General features: G+C 44.2%; 1 protein-coding gene across 1 annotated transcript in view; it reads right to left on the bottom strand.

Moving 5' to 3' along the window:
- Nucleotides 1-8,446: 8,446 nt before the first annotated feature.
- Nucleotides 8,447-23,669, bottom strand: part of LOC147624053 (uncharacterized) — a 15,948-nt gene continuing 725 nt past the window's right edge. The window contains exons 2-4 of the mRNA XM_086820722.1: nucleotides 23,469-23,669; nucleotides 9,008-9,207; nucleotides 8,447-8,904 (exon numbers count right to left, since the gene is read on the bottom strand). The exon at nucleotides 23,469-23,669 is cut by the window's right edge and continues 73 nt beyond it. Of these exons, the coding sequence (XP_086676848.1) occupies nucleotides 8,628-8,904; nucleotides 9,008-9,207; nucleotides 23,469-23,669 (678 nt within the window). The 3' untranslated portion in view covers nucleotides 8,447-8,627. The remainder of the gene's footprint in view (nucleotides 8,905-9,007; nucleotides 9,208-23,468) is intronic.

Here is a 23,669-nt window from a genome sequence, read left to right as displayed (position 1 = left end):
AGCTACGATTTTCAACTGTCCTCTCACTGAACTTGGAGCAGTGGGGTGGATAAACCTTTGCTCCATCCTTTGCTCCATCCTTGGTTCGGTCCAACGAAAGGTTGTGCGCTAAACTTTTTGACTCTTATCTTCAGTGGAAACTCCAATGGAACTTCTGCCAATAGCACTTTTGTCTCATTCTTCTCCATGTGGGATTCAAAGAGACACACGCGAATTGGTGATGTTTCCACTATCTATCCACTTCCACCACCACTAATTCTAAGACTGGTATTGACTAGTGTTGGCTTTTTAGATTTGGATATTTGCATCTCTTGGTTGATCTCCATCTATGAATCCCAAGTTGTCCTTGGCCTTTCATTCGTACCCCTCTGTCCTTGGTCTTTGCCTACAAGACTATTTATCAACTTCACATGCATGTACCACCCCTTCATCCTTGGCATGTCATTGGTACCCCTTTGTCCTTGGTCTTTGACTACAACACTCTTTATCTACTTCACATGTGTGTGCCACCACTACTTCTTTAACTATACTTGACTTTAGATAAGTCATCAGTAAATTTTTCAACATCTTGAGAAATCTAGTTTGAAGCTCTTTTTCTTTCCATTTGGATTGGATTAGCGCTCTTTATATTCTCAAAGATGTTTATTAATCTCGACGATACTGCACCTTGTCTTATCGCTAAAGTTACTCTATGACGTGCTCTCTCTATATCTACCATGAATGACGCGTGCCTACTAGACCTAGACTTAGATTGCATGTGAACTAGTGTCAATACAATGACCTAGCTAACTATCATTAGATTAACACAACTTGTGCTAGACTTGGATGTTCAAACCCTAATGAAATGACCTTATCAAACTTTGCTTACTTGTTGCAAATCCTCACACATATACTTATGCAAGCGTAAACTACCTCAAAATAATCTAACACAATACCTCACTAATAGGTCAACCTAAAGCTCTGATACCAATGTAACATGCAATTATGCAAAAGTGTGATAGACTTTGTAACAAAGTGTTCTAGTGGTGCACGTACACATGGGGATGGGCTTAGGCACATGGAGTTAGGGTCCATTTTCACATGTGGGGCACATGGGGCCTTAGGGGTATAAATAGGAGATTACTATCATGTACTAGGATCTTTTACTCACTTTATGACATTTGGACATCTATTCTCCTTAGAACATGTGTTCCCATGGAAATGGTGCAAACTCCCATGAGTGCTCTAGGTATTGCTCCCTATGATGAGCTTCCTCTAGGTGAGAGGCTAACACACCACACTTCCTTGGTTTCTTGCATTGGTATTAGAGCCTCGTCTTTGATCCATGATTTCTGAAAAAATAAAAAATAAAATTGCATTTTCTTGATTTTCTTGGAGTTTCTTTGAATTTTTCTTGATCAAGAAAATAGGCTTTGGTGGTTTTGTTTGAATTAATTTGATCCTTTTGATGCACGTTTTCGTGAGATTTTGGGAAGCTATGGGTTATGGTGGATCAAATTTGGGGATGGATTCATCAAATTTGAATTTCTGGACCAAAATTGGGGGAAAACTGCTAATCCATGATTAACTCTTAATCCAAAACGTTTTAGTTTTCTTCCCCTTTTTTCTTGTTTAGTCTTGAGACAAATTAGGGTTTCAATCTCTGTTTTAGCAAGGCATTTGCTTAGGGCTTTGATTAACTATGACCTAAGTCTTCCATAAACCACCTTAATAGTGAAGTTCATGAAGAATCAAGGCCATGAAGCAAGATGCTTCACCAGCTGATTTCTGCCCCGATTTGAAGAGGTATCACGGCCGTTTTGCTTTATTAAGAGTTCACTTATAAATGCCATGCAATTATATGCTGATTACGTGTGCATTTAGCGCTAAATCGTGCATGAATTACTAGAGTCGTGGGGCTGCATAGCTGCGTTTTTCCTTGTTGTTGTGGTAAGTTTAAACTTGTTTAAGCGTTGATTGAATATTGCAAGACATAATGGGAACAATAAGCACTTGTTTGCTGCGTTTTGAAGCATTTTCTGCGCACAGTCGTGGGGATTTTTGCACGATTTCAATGGCTGCGTTTTGCTATGATTTCAATGGCTACGTTTTGCTGCGTCTGCTGCGTTTTATACAGCTGTCTTGTGTGATTCGAGTCATGGAGCTTTCTTTTCATGAATTGAAGACTCTTTGATCAAGAGGCCAAGAGGAGCAGGGGATTTCCAAGAAAGCAATATTCTTAGCGATCTCTGTAAAATCTGAAGCTAATCAATGATTCTAGTCATGGAGCTTTCTTTTCATGAATTGAAGACTCTTTGATCAAGAGGCCAAGAGGAGCAAGGGATTTCCAAGAAAGCAATATTCTCAGCAATCTCTGCAAAATCTCAAGCTAATCAATCATTGGTGAGTACCTACATTCAATCCCTCATTGAATTTGGTGATTCTTGGCATCTAGGGGCAAGGTTTAGGGTTTATCCCAAGAAAACCCCAAGTTCTTGACCTAAGGTTGAAATTGATGATTCATTCATGCTATTGGCATTTTCCATGAATGTAATATGCTTCATATTGATTGGAATGGCTACCACATGAGACAAATGCTACCCCTAATGCACTAGATTGGGGATTTGTGAGCATTGAGGCTATAAGCTTGCCATTGAGTGATTCCATAAGCCATTCACATGCCATTGGGCCTTATGGATGTTTTATTACATGCTATGTGATGTTGGGATGCCTATATTTCACATGAGATGCCAATGGGGATGCCATATGATGTGATATGATGGTTTTTCATGCTTCACATTGTCTTTTGGTGGTGTTGATGTGATTGGAGCTATTGGGAAATGAATGGGCATGAGTACATGCCAAGTTTGTGATAAATGAGCATGAGTACATGCCAAGTTTGTGATAAATGAGCATGAGTTCATGCTATGTGATGTTGGGATGCCTATATTTCACATGAGATGCCAATGGGGATGCCATATGATGTGACATGATGGTTTTTCATGCTTCACATTGTCTTTTGGTGGTGTTGATGTGATTGGAGCTACTGGGAAATGAATGGGCATGAGTACATGCCAAGTTTGTGATAAATGAGCATGAGTTCATGCTAATGTGTATGTAAGTCACTCTACCCTACATTTTGGATTGTACACCACTCTCCAAACATTATATTCACTTTGATTCATAGAATCTAGTATGTGTGTGAGGGTACCCTTGGCATTGGTGGACAGGCCAAGGGGGAGCATGGCATGAACTCTCCTTGTCGTAAGTGCTTTTGGGTAAAGCGGCAAGGAGGGGGATTAGGTACTTGGTGTGAAGACTTGGCCCTAACCTTTGCCTTGAGGCCCAAACTCGGTAAAGGGGTGGGAAGGCTTGGCCGGGAGACCGGCAAGCAAAAGCGCTTCATTGACACGGTCTACATCGACATCATTGTATATTGCATGTGGGCAATGGGACCCTTGACATGAGTAATGCAACAAAGTGGTGTATGTAAATGATTGGGAAAATGATGCCTTTGTTTGGATGCAAAGTGATACAAATTTGTTGATGGGTTGTTGACAAGATTGATATGAATGGTGGATATAAGATTGTGGTCATACTTTTATTGAGATTTTATCCAAGATACAAAGGAGATATTGTCCAAATTTTTTCAGACAGCTGAACAAGAAAATCACTAATCATTTATTAGTGATTAAGAGTCTCTATTGGGCAATCATGCATCTTGAAAGAGCCATTTGAAAGCTACAAAGTGAGCTATTGACCTTTTGAATTGGACACCCGTAGGGCACCTAAATTAGGGTTTAGCAGAACATAAAAAAACCCTAATTCAGTCATAGATCCTTAGGGTTATCAAAGAAGTGTTCAAAGGTCTTCATAGTACTTCCTTAGGGCTATCCAATGAGCCAATAACCACTGTATTCTGATACCGTTTGATAGGTCAAATCTAGCAAGTTGACTTTTTCATAAAAAGTCAATTCAGTCTTGACTGAAATTTGACTTGATAAAACCACTTGGAATATAGTTTGCATATCCCTAGTGCTATCCAAACATCCAAGAAGTACTTGATTTGGACATATATTTTGTGTTTTAGGACCATTTTCTCATTCTCTGTAGTGCAGTAAAAACCCTAAAACAGAGAATATTATAGCTATTCGAAAATCTTCTGTTCTTACATATTTGCATTCTACGTCACAAGATCTTTCAAAAGAGTCCTAGATCATCAAATTCCAACACCATTTGTGCCTTCTACAAGCCATTTTTCATTTCCAGCCATTATATCAAGTGGGCGTCTATTCAAGCAAGTGATGGAACTTCAATTCAAGCAAGCGATGGGACTTCAAGAGATAAGGGAAGATAGGGAAATGGTGAATGACGATTTTGTAGAGGATAGTGATGAAGAGGATTTTGGGGATATGCGAGCAAGAAGAAATGATGATGAGCAAAGATTTCATGAGCAAGGGGACAATGTTAATGCAAATGTGCATGAAAGGGTGCAAATGCATGAAGGGAATGCTAGGCCAGCCAAAACTAATGACATGATGATGTTCATGCAAAAAAATGTTGGCAAACATGACGGCAAGCCTAGAAGAGCAACGAAGGTACAACAACCGTATGGAATCCATGATGAAGGATCAACAACAAGTCTTCATTGATGCATTTGCTGTACTCCGCAAAGATATCATGGGGGATGCCTCCAATGCAAGAAGAAATGTTTTTTCCAAGCAACCTTCTTCAAGCATATTTGGTGTACATGGACAGGACTTCTCTCAAGCAAGGCCAACTGGAGCTTCTTCATTTTCAAAGGCGATGGATGAAAATGCTTATCAAAGGTCTTTATAATTTGAGAGTCAAGTCAAAGGAAAATGTGCTTTTGAAGACATAAAGATTATAGAACATTATGGCGCACGTAAGGCTTAGATTTGCCATGGTGCATGTACTTTTGCATACAAGGTTGGAATCAATGAAGGTGCAAGCTTTTCTTGATTATATGGTATCTACTCAAGTGAGTAGTTTATGGATCAAAAGAGATGAGCCAATTGCACAAATATTGTTTGCATTCGATGGTGAAAGAGTTAATTGTATACAGCTCAAGGAATGGATTCGCAATTGGGATGCCTACTTTTGTGCATTTCCTTGTAATGAGGGAGACAAAGTGAAGAAACTGACTTCTCATTTCAAAGGAAGAGCTAGAGCTTGGTGGTTGAAGGAAATGCACAACTATGATTGGGATTGGTAAATTTTGGCATATGATGTTGTGCAATACTTTGCGACCACCTAACAGCAAAATTGCTTTAGAGATCGATGCATGGTATTCTCACATGAGGACTCTCTATCTGGCCATATGGAGAAATATTGGTACCTTTCCTTCTTCTCCCAACATCAAAGAGAAGGAAAGTATAGAGAGTTTTGTGCAAAGATTGGACAAAGATTTCATGCAAGTATCTCAAAGTATTTTGTAAATTGATGAGGATATTGGTCTAGATGAGATCATGGTGTTGATGGGACTTGTCCACATGCATGCCCAAAGAGTCAATCACAAGGGCAAGTTTGTTGAGCTAAGCAAGATAGAAATGATTCAATTGGTGGTACCCATTTTTGGCTACATTTCATGTTTGAATGGGGAAGGAATGCTTCAACTCATGTTGAAAGATTTGGATATCAAGATTAATAAAAGAGGTTACCCGCTCACTCAATCTTTTGGTCATTACATAGAGAATGACTATGCGAGTCTTTATGCACACATTGTGGGTGTTGAAGTGGATGAGATGCTTGATGTAATTTCTGGACACAGCAAGTACATGAGGAGATCTCGCTGCCAATTCTCTCTCAACAAGACATCACCAATGTGTTCGTGGCCAATAGGAATACACAAGTTGAAAATGGGAATGCTTGGATTACTTCCATAAGTGCTTTGATGGATGCATTTTCAGCTTATGATTTGATGCTACAAGATCATAAAGACTTGATCATTGAGGATATTTTGGATGTGCATGCAATTGGGTTTGACACAAGGGATGATGATTCATGTGATGATGCACATGCCTATGAGGATGCATTTGACATATGCCATGCACATGGGGATGAAGATTATACATATGGTGAAGACATATGCATTGTTGATCATGGTGACATTAGGCATCTTGATGATGATGATGATGCTTATGCAAGTGTTGATGATTCATCTATCATCATTATTTGTGATGAGGAGAGCATTTACGTTGATGTGGATGATGGTAGTATGCATACACATGCTACATATGATGAGGATGAGCTTTATGATGCTAGTGAGCATGTGGATGACATCGATGATGAGGTTATTCATGCATCTAGTAATAAGCAGCTATTGGATACTTCATGGAGGTTCTATGGGAACCTAGTCTATGACCCTTTCTTGAGATATGAGTGGAGAGTCTATGATTATGACCTCTACGAGGGTTACATGGACAGTGATGAGAATTATGCCTTGGTACATATGGATTATACTAAGGTAGTCATTTATGATGTGGATCATGCCTATAGACCTATGCATGGTGATGGATGCAGTGAGGACATGGATTCACATTTGATGGAGCATGCTATGGAGTATGAGGCATTCTCTTTTGATGATCATGGATGCCTATGCATTGATACATACATAGTCTATCAGGCATTCACTCTTGGACATGATGTATTCACCTATGATCTGAGTGGGTGGTGCTATGCAGGCTATCATGTACCCGCAGGATCCTATGCATGGGTTCATTATACTTCAGCTAGATGCATTAATCGAGATGAGGCTTGCATGGATATGTTCATTTTTTATCCAGGCGATCATATAGCCTCGATGTTGGATGATGGTCACCAAGGGTTTCCTTATGATCCGAGCATTATTGGTGGCTATCCTATCTTCGGACAGGAACATCGATACCATCCTTTCAACCCAAGCGGATGGCTTATGGTTTTTGATTTCACACCTGCTTTCCGTCGATTCCCTTTTGATCCTGGAGACTGTTCACTTACCCTCACCATCGTCGACACTCCCAGGAGAGTGCAATGGTCATGTTCATGTTCATGTTCATGTTCATGTTCATGTATACATCTAGGCCATGGACAGATTTTTGGCTTTGTACATAGCCTCTTGTATATGTTTTATGCATGACCACCCTTTGATTTCGAGGACAAAATCATTGTAGGAGTGGATGGTTTGTAACAAAGTGTCCTAACGGTGCACGTGCACATGACAATGGGCTTAGGCACATGGGATTAGGGTCCATTTACACGTGGAACACATAGGACCCTAGGGGTATAAATAAGAGGTTACTATCATGTACTAGGATCTTTTACTCACTTTATGATATTTGGACATCTATTCTCCTTGGAACATGTGTTCCCATGGATATGGTGCAAACTCCCATGAGTGCTCTAGGTATGATGAGCTTCCTCTAGGTGAGAGGCTAACACACCACACTTCCCTGGTTTCTTGCAGACGCTAACATACAAAGACTAACAATAATATAATCACATGGGCAATGATAACAAAAAAGCAAAAGAGACACTTTAGCTGGCCTACTCCTATTATACATTACCAAAACATAAGGTGCCCACAAATCTACATTAGACAAACAGTGATGATATGCATGACTATTGCCAATATAGTCCATGAATATGGATGTGTGTGTTTTTGATGTAGATGTCGTGTTGAAGATGCCTATAGAAGATGTGTGTTTTCTAATGTAGATGTCATGTTGTTGCCTGGGAATATGTGGTTGTAAGAACTCTCTCATGAACTAGATTGCTGACCCAAATGCTGCCAATATTAGCTCCGCCTCTGAATATGCAAGTTTTTTGTTTTTCGAGCCGGGGTCAGAGACGAGCATGCTCATCTCTGAGACTGCAGAGAAACGCTTTTGTCATTAGCTTCGTCGTCTCGGTCGTGAGGACGGTTTCGCTACTTCCTCAAGGCATGACGTCGGAAGACCCAAAAAAATTGGACACGATAGCAAGATGTTCTATAAATGACCCTTTTTCACAGTTAAAAATATCATCATAAAGACCACTATACATGTATATGTTGTGCCCCCAATACATATATCAACCATACGTGCATATCCTATCCATTCCTACGTGCCTACTCAACTTGCATGAGTTCCTCTACCTCCATGCTACTGCTACACCATTACTCTCTCCTGGTTTTTGTGTGACACAGGCCAAAGAGGGCTTGTCTTGCGCACACTGGTAGCATTGACAAACTTCACAAGCTCCACGTGTCCATCCAATTCTGTGTCAACACAAACTGGCACACCAGCACCATGTGCAAGACCCATCACAAAGCGTTTGTGAAAGCATGCATAGATAGGAAGAACCATCCCTGCATGAGTGTACTCTATGTGCCACTACTTTCCAACACTCTTAAATATCTAGTGGACCATAATTTACTACTCTTGTAGACTAATCATGATTTTGAAAGAAATTCATATACAACCTTTTACCCTCTTGGACACTTTGCATGTATTGATTCATTAACCACTTCAACACTTCCAAATACTATATATAAAGGCAACTGCAGGCCTGTGTCATATGGATTATACACCACAAACGTTATGCATTTGCCATGGCATAAACACGTCCAGCAGCAACATGGCCATGAGTAATTTGAGAGGGGCATATCATCAATAAGGAACATACATTATCTCCTCTTCAAGGTCAACAGCCAACTTAAGCCTCACTTGCTCTTTCACAAAAGAGATTAACTCAATAATGTCCGTTGCACGTGAACCTCCCACATTTACCACAAAATTGGCGTGCACCTCAGAGACTTTTGCTCCCCCAATGGCCACACCCTTCAATCCTGCCTTGTCAATTAAAGAGCCTGCCGATTGGCCTGATCCAGGGTTCCTAAATACACATCCTGCTGTCTGATCTGCAAGAGGCTGAGTCCGTTTTCTCCTGCAAAAAGAGAAAGCTAGCTCTACTTACACATCATAAATGTACAAGCACCAGCCTGCAGGTACAGCATAAAAAGGAACCACTCTAGTAGGAATATATGTACCTCTCTAAATATTTTCTTTGCCGTTCTCTAGAAGTTGGAGATGGTCTTAACTCAAAAGTAGCACTAGCAATTGCTGCAAACTCTTGGACAGTTTGAAATGGTGAACTGCGGTAGCTGTATGAGAGTTCCTCCCTCTGCAATACATGCTTGTTTCCACTAGTAGTGACAACTTCCACAGACTTCAACACGCCTGCAGTTTCCTAAACCATGAAAGTAAGTGAATTATGAAAACTTTTAGCCATTAGAAAGAAAACATTGAAGCATTGCATCAAAGTAATGATGGCAAATTCATTTCTATGCCTATGGGTAACAAGAAGGTCACTTTAGTTAAGCTGCAGCACCGTGCTTCATATGGTTCGTCTCTCCCTTCACCCACCGGCATCCTCGAATAGCCAGGCAAAAAGGGCCCATCCTCGGTCATTTTAAAGGATGCATTTTAAAGGATGACCCTTTCAATACCCCAGCTGCAATCACTGCTCTATGGTCAGCTGGTGCCTTCAACATGCCAGCAACCTCAGCAAACTCCCCACTAGCATCCAGCCCTTGAATGTCCAAGTAGCTGAGAGAAACTTTCTGCATATACCAATGTGCAAAAAGAAACCTGCTGTGATACCAATGGCAGGTGTCCCAGTGAAGTGTTTGTACTTCATAGAGTTACAACACTGAATTGTTTGAACAGCAATTTAAGTATTGGATACTGAGAAAGATTCACACACTAAATTCCTTGAACAGCAAGAGATGTACTGAAAACCCAAACACCAAACCAAACCACACAAACACAACCCCCCCCCCCCCCCCCTCCCACTCCCTACCACTGGTTGTCTTCATCAGCCAGGTCTATGACCAGAAAATGTAGGGAAGGACTCCCTTTTACCCCTTTGGTGCCGGTTGGGACTGGTTTGGGTTGCCAAAACAGCACATTACATTGATTGAAAATGCCTCATCACATTGAACTTGGCCTTGTGATAATACTATTCTGCTGCATCACATAGAACTTGGCCTTTAGATAATACTACACTACCTATTTGTAATGTAAAGAGGTGAGGGCCATTTCTGATGTGTAAAGAGCAGTCATGCCATTGGCACTGTGGTTCACCTTAAACCAGATCATTCTTGGATTGAAACCTTTACCAAGTTATCAACTTGATCTTGCTCATGCCTATGCTCCTGGAACATAACTGAACTTTTGATGTGGCATTATGAGGTGGCGTTTATATCCATTTTCCAAATAAAAGTCTTGTCACGTGCATCCCGCACTTAAATGTCATGTGGATATGCTGCGCCAGATAATTCCAAGGCCCTTTGCCTGGACACCACGCATTTCATCGTGATTGTCCAGGGATGAGTCGCAATCATGCACATCCTGCACAAGATCGTAACCCTCTTGTATCATGTGCCAAGCCGTACACTTATTAGACCATGTGGAAGAGTGGAAGGGTACCCGTGAGAGTCAATGTCTAGATCTAGGTGTCAATGAGCCCATATTTGATGGTATTAGTGACACCAAGTTAAGGGGAGGTGGATAGGTGCTGAGAAAAACAGCTTGTTGCATCTGCCGCCCATCTGTGTCCAAAATGCTTGATTAGCATGAAATGCAAACTCAGCCTGCCTATCCATGGCCAGATGTAACTCAGCTCTGGACGAGATCTGGGATATCCAAGGGGACTCGGGACGCTTCTCATGTTCCCTCTAAAGCACAGCCAACCTACGTTTGATAGCTCGTTCCTTGTCCAGAGCTTCTTCTTTCTTGGCCAAAGCAATGGAGTGATAGTGCTAGCTAGTCCTCTCCAAGGCCAGGACAAGTCTCTCCCGGGGTCAGGATCATAACAAAAGCCTCCAAATCTCCAGGAAGGCTTCATCGGAGAAGTCTTCTGAGAAGAAGCCTGACAAAGACCGAGAGAAACTGAAGGCTGAGAGGTCCTACAATGATTGTGGCGTGAAAGGCCACTATTGGAGGAAATGTCCTAAGCGGACTAGTGCTGATTCTTCAGCTTCAGCTACAAAGACTCCAGCCTTTGTGCACTTAGAGATGATGGACTCAGATGCTTCATCTTCTTCGAGCGAGGAGGCAGTTGGCTTCACCGGAAAGGATACCCGGGCGGCGGGAGTGGATTCTTGACAGTGGTGCTTCCAGGCACATGACTACTTCCCGTGACTTCTTTTTGGATCTGAAATGGCAGTCAGGTCGCATCTTCATTGGCGACAACTCCACAATTCCGATACACAGTTAGGGCCGGATGGAGATCATTCCCGACGGCAAAAGGGGTAAGCATTCCTCTCGTGTTCTTTACGTCCCAGCTCTTGGTTTTCATCTATTGTCAGTACATGAGGTATATGCAAGACTGGCTTCCGGGTGGAATTTGAGGAGCATTCTATTGCTCTAAGGGACCGCGAGACTGGCTAGGTTGTTTGGGAAGGTGAAGTCACTTAAATGTGGATGCGTTGCGGCGAGCTTTCCGGGACCAGATGGTGGTTGGCTTGCCAAATGTTGGCAGCAGGCATAGACGTTGCAGTTCTTGCATACGTGGTAAGCAACACAGGGAATCCTTTCCGAAGCAGGCTTCCAGGCGGGCTTCGAAACCATTGGAGTTGGTTCACACTGACTTGTGTGGACCTATGCAGACACCATCCTTGGGAGGATCTCTATATTTTATGCTACTTGTTGATGATTGTTCCAGATTCACATGGGTCTATTTTCTTTCTCACAAGGACCAAGCTTTTGCTCGGTTCAAGGATTGGCATGCAATGGTGGAGAAAGAGTCTGGATTGCAGGTAAAGACTCTCAGGGCTAACAAAGGAGGTGAATTCTCTTCAAATGCTTTCGTCAGATTTTGTGCAGATCATGGCATCAAGAGGGAACTGGCCAATACAAGTTCGCCATTCAGAGAATGGAGTGGTAGAACGCAAGAACATGACTATGGTGGAGATGGCGAGGACGATGCTGGAGCATCGTGATCTTCCTCGTCTGCTTTGGGGAGAGGCGCAGCCAACTATTGCCTTATCATCGACAGAGGCAGAGTACCGGGCTGCTTGTGGTGCTGCTTGCGAGGTTGTGTGGCTGCAGAGGTTGCTTGGCGAGATTGGGTTTCCACAGAAGGAGCCCACAGTCATCCAGTGCGATAACCAGAGTTGTATAGCTATTGCTCGGAGCCCGGTCGTCCATGCCCGGACCAAGCACATAGAGATACAATATCACTTTGTTCGTGAGAAGATCTTGGCTGGTGACATCTTGCTACTTTATTGTTCGGCGGAGGACAATGTGGCGGACCTCTTCACGAAGTCTCTACCTCAGGCTATGCTCCGGCGGCACTCTAGCTCCCTGGGGTTGGTTCCACATCCAGGAGCTGAGAGGGGGTGTTAGAAGTCATCTCCTGTCTATACATATACACCAGGGCCTCTATTGTGGGTGTGCCCGCCTGGATTAGGTGTTTTCTCATTTTTCCCCACTCTCCATATTTTTTTCCCGTTTTTTCCCTATTTTTCCATGGTGTGGGAGGCTGCCCTGTGCTGGCAGGATGATCCAGATTCTGGCCGCTACTGACTGCTGGCCGATTGGAGCAGGCCGACTGTCTATTGCTAGCCGACTGGGGGCAGATGTAGTCATGGCTGATTTGATTGTTGTCAGCTGGTTTTCTACTGGCTGACTAGATCATAGGGGCCATATATAATGGCCCCTAGCCCCCACATTGTTTTGTATCTTGCTTCGGGATTTTATCTTGTGTATATAGCAGAGTTACACGCCTCTCTCTCTCCCTCTCCATTGTTGTGTTTTTCTAAAGTGCACTTGCTCTTGTGTTCTCAGATTTTGTCATCATCTCCGCTGCATATTTTGACAATACACCCTTCTATCTCACAAGTTCCCTGATGTGCACAAGACAACCGCGCAATGATCTGATTTGATAGTACCATGCAAGATGGCAATAGAACCTCCTCTATCCACACCCCTATCATTCACATAAAATCTATCCAACCGTGCAAAGATACATCCATCCCCGCTTCTATGGTTATGCCATGAGTACGATAAAGAGTTAGGTCACCTCTTGCCACATGTAACTCAACTCTAACAGTGGACGAGATCTGGGATCCAAGGGGACTCATGGCGCTTCTCATGTTCCCTCTAAAGCAGAGCCAACCTGCGTTTGATAGCTCGTTCCTTGTCTAGAGCTTCTTCTTTCTTGGCCAAAGCAACAGAGTGATAGTGCTAGCTAGTCCTCTCCAAGGCCAAGGCAAGTCTCTCCCGGGGTCAGGATCACAAGAAAGCCTCCAAATCTCTCCAACCTCGAGAGAGGTCTCTGCATCCTAATAGAGAATCTGGGATGCTACACCCTTCTATCTCATAAGTTCCCTGATGTGCACAAGACAACCGCACAATGATCTGATTTGATAGTACCATACAAGATGGCAATAGAACCTCCTCTATCCAAGCCCCTATCATTCACATAAAGTCTATCCAACCATGCAAAGATGCATCCATTGTTAGACATCATCTCCTGGTTGTTGGCTTCCTGTTTGGTGTCCTATTTTAGCCTCTAGGGCTGACCATGTTAGCTAGAGGGGCTGGTCACCCCTCACATATTTTTCCCATATTTTATCCCTACTTTATGGAGTCTTGGGCACTTTTTCCCTAGTCATGAGCTGGTCGGATGCCTACATCTAGGCGGGCCTACCCTCACTCTTTTTCACTGCTTAGCATTGTTTGCTGCAATCCATCACATACGATGCCTTCTCCCCTCTTGCTCGGGACATGTATTCTTGGTTGAGAGCAAGTCTATACCTGTGTTTCCTCTCCATCTCTCTCTCTCACTCTCTCTCCTGTGTTTCCACTTTCCCTTCTTCCGCTGCACATTCTATCATGGTATCAGAGCGCCGGTGATCTACAGCGTTGGATGCTCCCTCCTGGCTGCGTTTTTTCTGCAGATGGACAGATCTGCGTTTTTTTCTCTCGGGTTGCTATTGATCGGCTGGTTCTTCCAAGCGTTTTTCTCTGAGGAAGCTGTGCCAAAACAATGCGAATTTGGGCTCTACAGCAGCGGTGAAGGCTCAAAATTTGCACTGTTCTGGCACTCTCCCCCCTAGGGTCATTTCTGATGCATTCACAAAAACATTGATGGTACAAACTAGAAAAAATAATGATATACTTGATGAAAATAAGTTTGCAAAAATTGTATTATATTCATAATAAGAAGTGATACATCAGAGGCAGTTTGGTACTTGAGGACACTGAATTTCTGATTTCAGTCATCGTTTTGCTGATTTTGGAGCATCTATACCTGTGTTTTGTTCCTGGCCTACAGAATTACCCGGTTTCTTCATGTTCCTTGCCTCTGTTGGCGGTCGAGTGCTATTTTTTGCTGGACAACGGTGTTTTGGCTGCGTTTTGCTTCCCAAAGGAGTTCTCTACACTCAAAAGGGGGCTTACCTCCAGCTACTACACTTGAGGATCAGTTTTTGAGAGCTGTTTTGTATCTGTGGAAACTTTCTTTTGTGACAAGAGTTTACAGATTTTGGAGGAAAGTAGTGATCTTTTCAGAGATCCTGAGCAGAGTTTATTTTGTCCGAGCATGTGTTCTTTGCAGTGTTTGCAGAGAAAGGAGGGTGTTTTGCCTGTGAGGTGATCCTTTCACACGGATCACTTGTTTGTTGCTTATTCTTGGGATCTGATTCTACTTATGGAACAATCTTCTGCTCTCAGTGATGCTTTTGAGGACTTTGTTACCACTGCAGTTTATATTCCTGCTTCCCTTCCTCATTGTGAGGAGTGTACCTCTGCCTCTCTTTGTGATGCTTCTAAGGATGCCCCTCCCCCTGCCAGTTTTGCATTGGTTTTGATGCGGTGTGCAAGTTTGTTGTTTTACAAAATGGACTTTTGGACTCAGTGGGATGCTTTGGATCTGTGGTTGCTAACCGTGCCTGGGGCACAGTGGTGCTTCCAGAGTTTTTTGGATTTGGATCAGAATCAGGTTGGGCTTGTACCAATCCGACGACATCATTTTTCAGAGGGGGATGTGGAGTCCTTTCATCTGGCGATGCCCACCTCAGTGGAGTGTGCTTATGTACAGCATTGGGCAACTCATGGTACGGAGTTTGAGCAGATGGACCCCATCTTTTCTAAAGAGTCTCTTGCGATGCCGACCTTTTTAGAGGATGCTTCTTTCCAGCATTTGGCAACTCTTGTTAGCAAATGAGCTCAGAGGGTTCCAGTGAGGAGCAACCTACTTCTCCCAGGATTGATTATCTACAAGATCTAATCTTGATTGGTTATGAGGTTTTTCATACCTTCTCCAGGCTGGATACACGACATATGACTTTGGGGAGTGTTCTTACACTTGGGTTTGGAACCATTATTTGGAACAACACGTCGCAGCCTACATGGTTGTTTTCTTCCAGAGGAGCGGTGTACCTAGCAGCTTGTTTTGTTGCTTTTGTAGCTGAGTTGCAGAGGAGATTGCTTGTGGAGCTTTCTTGGTACGTGTTTCTGCAATCTTTCATCTTTGATCGAGGATGGCGTCTCTAGCTTCTTGGAGTTCACTCACCATCCGGTGCTGAGAGGGGGTGTTAGACATCATCTCCTTGTTGCTGGCTTCCTGTTTGGTGTCCTATTTTAGCCTCTAGGGCTGACCATGTTAGCTAGAGACACTGGTCACCCCTCACATATTTTTGCCATATTTTATCCCCACTTTATGGAGTCTTGGGCACTTTTTCCCTAGTCGTGAGCTGGTCAGCTGCCTACATCTGGGCATATATATATAGGGAGCAAAGTCCAATGTCAGCATGTTCACTTTTTCCCTAGTCGTGAGCTGGTCAGCTGCCTACATCTGGGCATATATATATATAGGGAGCAAAGTCCAATGTCAGCATGTTCACTCTATCCTAGACTCTACATAGTCTCTCTGGCATATGTGCGCAATGCATGGGTGCCTTGCAAGGCATCATGGCATATATCCCGTTGTACATCCTACAAGGCCTCATAAGATGGCAACGTGTCATGTACATCCATACCAAGTGCACCCTGCATATTGTCCATCCCAAGCAAGGAGGACTCAACATAGTCATTCTGCCCTTATGCAACATGCAACATCCTTCTGCAAGGAATCAGGATGACTCTGTGAACTCATCACTTTGACCCTATACATCATCATTGTGTATATTGTCTTTGGGAGAGGCATCATCATGTGCCCCAGCATTCCCACCTCCCACCTGGAGGATGGCCATGAGAGACGAGCCGCCACTCCTGACGACATTAGGCTGTCACTTGGGGAGCGCGTTCCTACGACCCCTAGTCCCACACAAAGTGGCCCATTTGGTGACAGATCTAGCACTGATCAGGTCTACCTGATGCTCCATACATTGCTTTAAGGGATCATTAGATCCCGGTAGCAACACAAAATCCTCAAAGGACTCACTGTCATGAGCCAACACCATAACCCTAGGAACCACATCAGCCAAGGCAATGAATACCTGGGAAGCAGAAGAGGGAAAAGCAAGGATGGTGGGCACCTAAAGAACCAACCAAAGGCTGCCCCAATGGCCTCCAACAATGGCCAATAAGCATGAGGGAGACTTGGGAATCTGAGTGTAATAGGGTAATGGTTCCAATCTTCTTCCACAAGGTCGAAGTAGCTGGTGTAGGGTAGGACGAAAATATTCCTTGGGCCCAAAGGGAAAGGACTGCCCTTGAGCACTTATGCAATGCCACCATTATCCAATCATGGGCTTGGATACGAGAGGGGTGAGAGCCAAAGATTTTTCCAATGAGTGTCGCCTTGGAGTATTTATCAATTTTAGTGAAGAGGGTCGCAAGCTCGTATTTGAGAGAACTCGACAGTTCACCCGACCGGAGGGGATCGATTAGCCATGATGCTAATCGAGAAAAAAGGACCGACTGAACCCTGATTAAGAGTAATCTGTACTTGAGCAAGGCAAAGGAAAGGGCAGTGAAGAGGAGGGAGGCGAAGGGGAAAGCAAGAAGGGAGGAAAGGACAGCAAAGAGGACGGGTGGCAGAAGAGGAGGCCGAACAGCTAAACAAGGCAATAGGACAAGTGGGAGCGAAAGGTAGGCGGGGAAGAAAGGGTGGAACTTGGGATGCCAAGGGACATGGAATGAGAAGGGGAACAAAGGACTAGGTGGAGGTTGCCAACTGGTTGCCACTACCTCAAATGGCCTTTGATGATGCCCTTATGGGCTGGCCCATAGGCTTGTCTGCCATGCAACTACTGCAAATCTACTACTAAGGTTTGACCTCTACATGCCCTATCTGATGAATTCTCCAAGTGGATAAGAGGAATGACACATGTCACCATTTGGCCACCCAATTGGTCCACCCGTGTTTTCTCATTATGTATGTACATTGGACCGACGTCCATGGTAGTTGCATATGCCAGGGATTGATGCCACTCATGTGATACTGTGGCCTTCGCCTTCCGCTGGGACTTGTGCCGTGTGTACATGCTCGGAAATGCCTGGAGCATTGGCGTTCCATTGGATCTGGTACCTCGGGTACTTGCCTGGAGCACGTCTATTTTGGTATAGTTTCATGAACGGGAATTGTCCATACCAATGCTACATTGCATAGCATCTTTATGTGCTTGCTTGCAATTGAAATTGCATGATGTTTTCATAAAACCGATAGGGGACCCAGAACAATTGAATAGACCAACACTTCAAATACGAAAGACAGAGCATCTCAACACAGCGGAAGAACCTTAAATAATACAAGGACAGACACTTCAGATGCCCAACAAAAGATGTGAAGACGCAGCAGAAATGATAATAAACAATACTAAAAGGAACACCGCACTGAGCCGGAACGGCCGGCCCCCCGTAGGAACTTCTTTATTCACATAGAAGCTTTTACAAGATACGAAGGTGCAGGTGCATAAAACACCGGATTTTCCACAAGCTTCCTCAACAAGCACTTGCACAGGAATATGGATCAACAGCCCGGATTGGTGTCAAACCCAACGCTGCCAAAACAGCCCTGAAAAGACTCTCAAACAGGTACCTTGTCTCTCCAAAAATAGTCCCCGATTTGGCCCAGCTGTTGTACCACTGTACAACCTGAGCAAAAAGGGAGAGAAGTCCTATTTGGCCACTGTACCACTGTACGGCCTGCCACAGTACTTCGACAAGTCCACGATCCACAAAGATCTCCCAACATCTGTGCAAAGATAGCTCAAAAACAGCCCTCAAAACTGTCCTCAAAATCTGGTCCAAATCTGCCCTCAAGGCTGGCCGGTTACACTTCACACCTGTGGCCTGTATTGTCCCTGTACGACTGTACGGACAGGCCCTGTTGTTGGCGGCTGAATCTCTGTACGATCAATCAAGAGAGAACCTTCTGTACTTGCTGCACGGCCATCGTACAGACAGCACAATAAGCGACCCTGCCTGCCAACATTCAACCGCCCACTGCTGAGTACGGTTTGCTGCCCATCTGTGCGACCAGCAATCTGCTGTATGGCCTGCACCGAAAAGAGAAAAACTGCCTGTCTACTCTCGCCTAGGAGAGAAGAAACTGCTGCTCACCTTGTTGTGCGGACAGCACTCAAGAGAGAAGGAGAGGGAAAGAGAGAGAGAATCTGCCCGTATGGCCAGCAAACTGACCAGTCAGCTACCCCCTTCTGTACGGCCAGCATACTGGCAAGAAAGTAAGGAAAAGCTGCCGTCTGCTGAAGACTGGGTGAAGAGGGAGCAAACAGAACCTGAATGGCCAGCGCATCTGCTTGTATGGCCACGAAAACAGAGAAAAAAGCCTGCCCGTCTGCTCTCGCCTAGAAGAGAAGGGACTGCTGCCCACTGTATGGACAGCGCTCAGGAGAGAAGAAGGAGAAGGAGAGAACACTTCTCAACTGCTGCCCGCCTACCCTCCTTCATGTGCATACTTGTGCTGCTATTTAAAGGAATCCACCAGCCAAAAATACCTATGTTTGCTTTTTCCCATCGTTAAAAGTGACAGACCCTCCAAAAATACCACAAACCTCTCTTATTAGGAGATAAAAGAGGCGCCCACTTGAAGTGTTCACACATGGTTAAAAAGATTAGGTCCACCTCATATATATATATATATATATATATCTTGACCAAAACCCCACATGTCCACCCACTTATAAGTCTACCCAGTGTATAAAACACTAGTCGAGACGGGTGAGGGACCAAATGGTGACATTTCATGCTTGTTTGACCAATGTGTAGTTTCGGGTAAGAGGACGCCCGCCCGAGAACCGTGCGTTTAACTGTCTGCTGACATGGTTATGTGGCATGTGACAGGTGGTAAGTATCGGTCATAAACCTAGCTTTAGGAATTAGCACTAATTTATAAGTGAGCGTGTACCATTCTTCATTAAGTTTTGGGCGACCAAAACTCACTTATAAGTTATGACCAGCCCTGTGTTCGTACACACTGATATGCCGAGATGGACAAAGCCCAATCTCCACCGCCCAGACCTTATTCCCTTTGTACAAAGGGAGCAACCAACCATGTGTCCGTTCTAGCTTGCACCACAAGGCACTTGTCCTCTCTACCTAACACCTAGAGTGGACAACATCTCTCTTCTCTCTCTCTCTAGAAGTAGGCGCCCCCTTCATGAGGCCTCTTTGGCTGTATTTTCTGCACTTTCTCCGTCCCAACTCCATATCCAAGCTTACTAGTGTATTTTCCAAGCTTCCAAGAGTGTTTCTAGGTGGTGTTCACTCTTCCACACACTCCCAATGACTAAAATTCAGCAAAACAGGTCTTATTTTTGCTATAATTTTTTGTCTTTTTGCTGAAAACTCTAATTTCAGTCCTCCTTTCTCAAGTTGAACCAAAGGAAAAGCTTTCCCAGGGTTCCCTTCGTCCTCTTGAAGACTTTTGTCACTAAGGATCACGACAAATCGAAGATTTCAACACACCAAACGCTTCCATCACGAAGACTTCCACTGGCACCAACTCAACTTGCAATTTGGTAAGCTTTGATGCTTAAATATGGAAGCAAGTAGCAGGAGGAAGGAACCGGACTCCATGTTCACATACCCTGTGTAGTGTTCTCTTGTCCTACGTGCTCTCTTGCAGATTGTTGCTACCATGTGTTGGTGGAACAATAGAGAGCAGATGGTAGGAAACATGGGCACTTGAGAGAGTAGTGTGAGTTGCTAGTCTACACCGACAACTACATTTGTTTGCAATACTGTTTTCATATGCATTGGTATGGAAATCTGGTCAAAAATGCCCATGACACTATGTACTTGATTCTCCGAAGATCAATATACTTTATTTGAGAGAAAGGCCGGCCATTCCAGCTCACTGTGTATCTCTTGTCAATTCGGCAGTCACATTGGTATTAGAGCATACGGTTCTCTTCCACTTCTATCATGAAAGACGATCACCGCGAATACTAGCTATCTCTACACTTAGAACACTATGGACATCCATACAGTGAATGTTGGAGAAGCTAACACAAGTTGCGGAGACAATGAAATGCATGCTTCCAATGCTTTACAAGAGACAAACTCATGTGGTGCACATTAGGGAACAAGAATATGTGGGACAGCCGTCCCGTGGGGCAAAGAGAAAATGCAAGAAGAAGAGTCCATAGCCTTAAGGGCTGAATTTACTCATATGCAAGCTCTTCCTTATGCACAAAAAGAAGAATTGAAGCTCTATAACCGTGAGGATCCATTGGTACATGATCGTTTGAAGACCTAGAAAGCTGAATCTTATATGGATCATGCAATGGCAATGATTGCTCAAGAGTTGCACATGCAACTGGGGGATGCAATACGTGCATACTTAGCTCGTACAAAGTGCACATGCACACATGTTTACATGCTTGAAATTGTTTTCGTGTATTTGCCTATTATGAATGTTCAATTCACGGGCTTGGGACGCCTGCCTGTGAACCGTGCGATTGTCGTGTATTCCGACATGTAGTGAGTGCACTCAAAAACCCTTGTATTAGTTATTCAATGCTTTCTAATGTTTATAACCTTTGCAGGTTCACACTCATTTAAAAATGGGTGGACATTTTTACAAAGCGCCCAGGGCCCAACTTAGTAGGCACCCGGTTTGGGCACCCTAGTAGCCACAATGTGTGGGGTGGGCACCCCATAAGTGAGGGGTAACCACCCATGTGGCCAAAGTTTGATGTGGGCAACTAATAATCCATGCACGATTCATTTTCACCTTCTCTACAAGCAAATCATCACTTTCCTACACCATCATTTTTGCTCATTGTAGGTGCTACACTCATTCATTTGCAAATTCAAGCACATAACTATGATCAGCATCATAAAAACGTCCTGCTACACTCCTCTACGTTTGCTTTCGTGCTACTTCATCAAGGCGACTTGTGTGGGCGCCACATCACCATCAAGCAGATGGTTTTGTTACTGTTCGGTTTTTGTGCACTGCCCTGCTCTGCCCATGCTGCTGGACAGCCTGTTTTGAGTTGGTCAACCCATTCCAAGGACTGGTTGCAAACCTTATCTTTTGACTCACATAAATCACAGATGCATATGGGGACATGACACATGGCACACACTTACCTTCTCCAAATAAGAGGATGTTCACACATATTGGCACACCATAGTCACAGGGGGACGGACCCTTGGAATGGAACGGCCCAACGGGGGGACGCTATCCCGAGAACACTTTGGGACGGGGAAGGACGGACGTCCCCAACTAGGCGTCCCTCACAAGGGATGGTGTTCCGGGGACGGATCCAAGAGGGGATAGCTGTGAGGGATGGCTGCATGGGAACGCCCCAAGTTAATCTTTGGGCGACAGTCACATTTTTTACCCTTTTTTTTGGCCGTTTGGGAGGGGCTTTTTGTGGGCCTTTAGCCTTGGCCCATAGGCCTTGAGCCTTTGAGGCTTTGGGCCTTGGCCTCTCTCTTGCCTCCCTCCCTATAAGAAGACACACACACACACTCCCTCACACACTTCAAGCTTAAGCTTCACACACACACACTCTCTCTCCCCCTCAAGCAGCAACCCTCAAGGGCCAAGGTCTCAAGTTTCAAGCTCTCACACAAGCAAGCTCTAGCCTCTCAAGACTCACACTCTCTCCCTCACACACACTCGCTCAAGCTTTACACACACACTCTCTCCCTCACACACTCGCTCAAGCTTCACACACACACACACACACACACACACAACCACCCACCCTCACACTCAAGTTCTCCCTCAACTTTCAAGGCTCAAGCCTCGCTCACTCTCTCTCTCTCTCTCAAGCTATCAAGTGACAAGGACGCAATGGACATCCATCATCCATGGCATCCTCCTCACATGGAGGCGGCACTTCAAGTTCCAACTTCTCGTAGAAGCCGAAGGACAATAAGAACATGGTGGGATGAGGTCAATCACACCCCATCCCCTCATGGTGGCAGTGCACGGCCATGGACATGCAAGCTTTGCCTATATGGGCGAGTGGGTGACGCCGACAAAGTAATTTTAAGTGCCGTTCCTACCCCCGTCCCCGTTCCCTACATACGGCCATCCCCGTCCCGTTACCATCCCCTATCCCTTGTGACTATGAGGCTCACTTACATATATATGAGGTGTTCACATCTATACAAACATATATAGATGGTTACACACACACTGATAGGTACACCGGATGGACATAGAGGACACAGGAGACTCCAAAATACCCAACAACTAGTGTCGTGTGTGAACATGGAACACGTTTGCTTCTCTCTAGTGAGTGACAGGAAATTGTTGAAAGCCTTGTTCGACCGAATTCCATTGTTTGGTATTTGAATTCATATCTTTGTTTATGGCAAATCTAGCTATCATAGCTCGTGGAACATTGTACCAAAAAAAATACTCCAATAATATACTTGGTATTGGGGGGGAGGTAGATTCACCTTTGACTTTTTCCTTATGGTTTTTTTCTAGATTTTATCCACTCTCTTTGAAAAGAGTGGTTACTTTCTAGATTTTATCCCCTCTCTTTTACAAGAGAGTGTGCACATGCCTTTGTACTTTTGCACTTGGATAAGGCTTGTTCTCCAACACCACCATCCAAGATTGTGGTCACTTGATTATGAGCTGCCAACATGCAAGGGGAGCCCCCATTGCAAGCACACACCGGTAGCTCTCGGGAGGTCTCAATGTATGCATTGCAAGCACCCGGTATTGTGTTTAATCAAGGATTTTGAAATAACTATAGAGAAGCACATAGGGCAATGCTGGATGGTACAATTGCTTAGAGAAGCACATAGGGCAATTAGAGTGTTGGATATCATTTTATGTATCAAAAACCTCTTTCCCTGTGGTACAAGATTGCTCGTTACAGCACTGATGATCCTTGTCAGTCAGAATATTACACAAAATAACTCTTGGACAGGTCTAGGTTAACTTAGAGCATGACATTTATATCAAAATTGATATATGAGTATTCAGTATTGTGTGTAATGATAGGCTTTGAATAAGTCAACGGTAGCTAATACCCTTCGATGAATTGCAATTTCTTTTACCTGTCCATCAGCACCTGCATTCATAAAGACTGCTCCCCCAACAGTTCCAGGTATGCCAGAGGCGAATTCGAGTCCTGAAAATCCATCTTTCGAGCATTGCATTCCCAAGACATTGAAAGGGTAGCCACTTCCGGCATGGTACACACCCGGACGGAGTGTTTGGATGAAAGAAACTCGATTAAGAATAATGCAACCATCATA

This window comes from Cibotium barometz, chromosome 26 (genome assembly GCF_041138505.1).
Source record: "Cibotium barometz isolate CiBa-2024 chromosome 26, ASM4113850v1, whole genome shotgun sequence".
Taxonomy (NCBI): Eukaryota; Viridiplantae; Streptophyta; class Polypodiopsida; order Cyatheales; family Cibotiaceae; genus Cibotium; species Cibotium barometz.
This window is presented reverse-complemented; position numbering and strand designations above follow the sequence as displayed.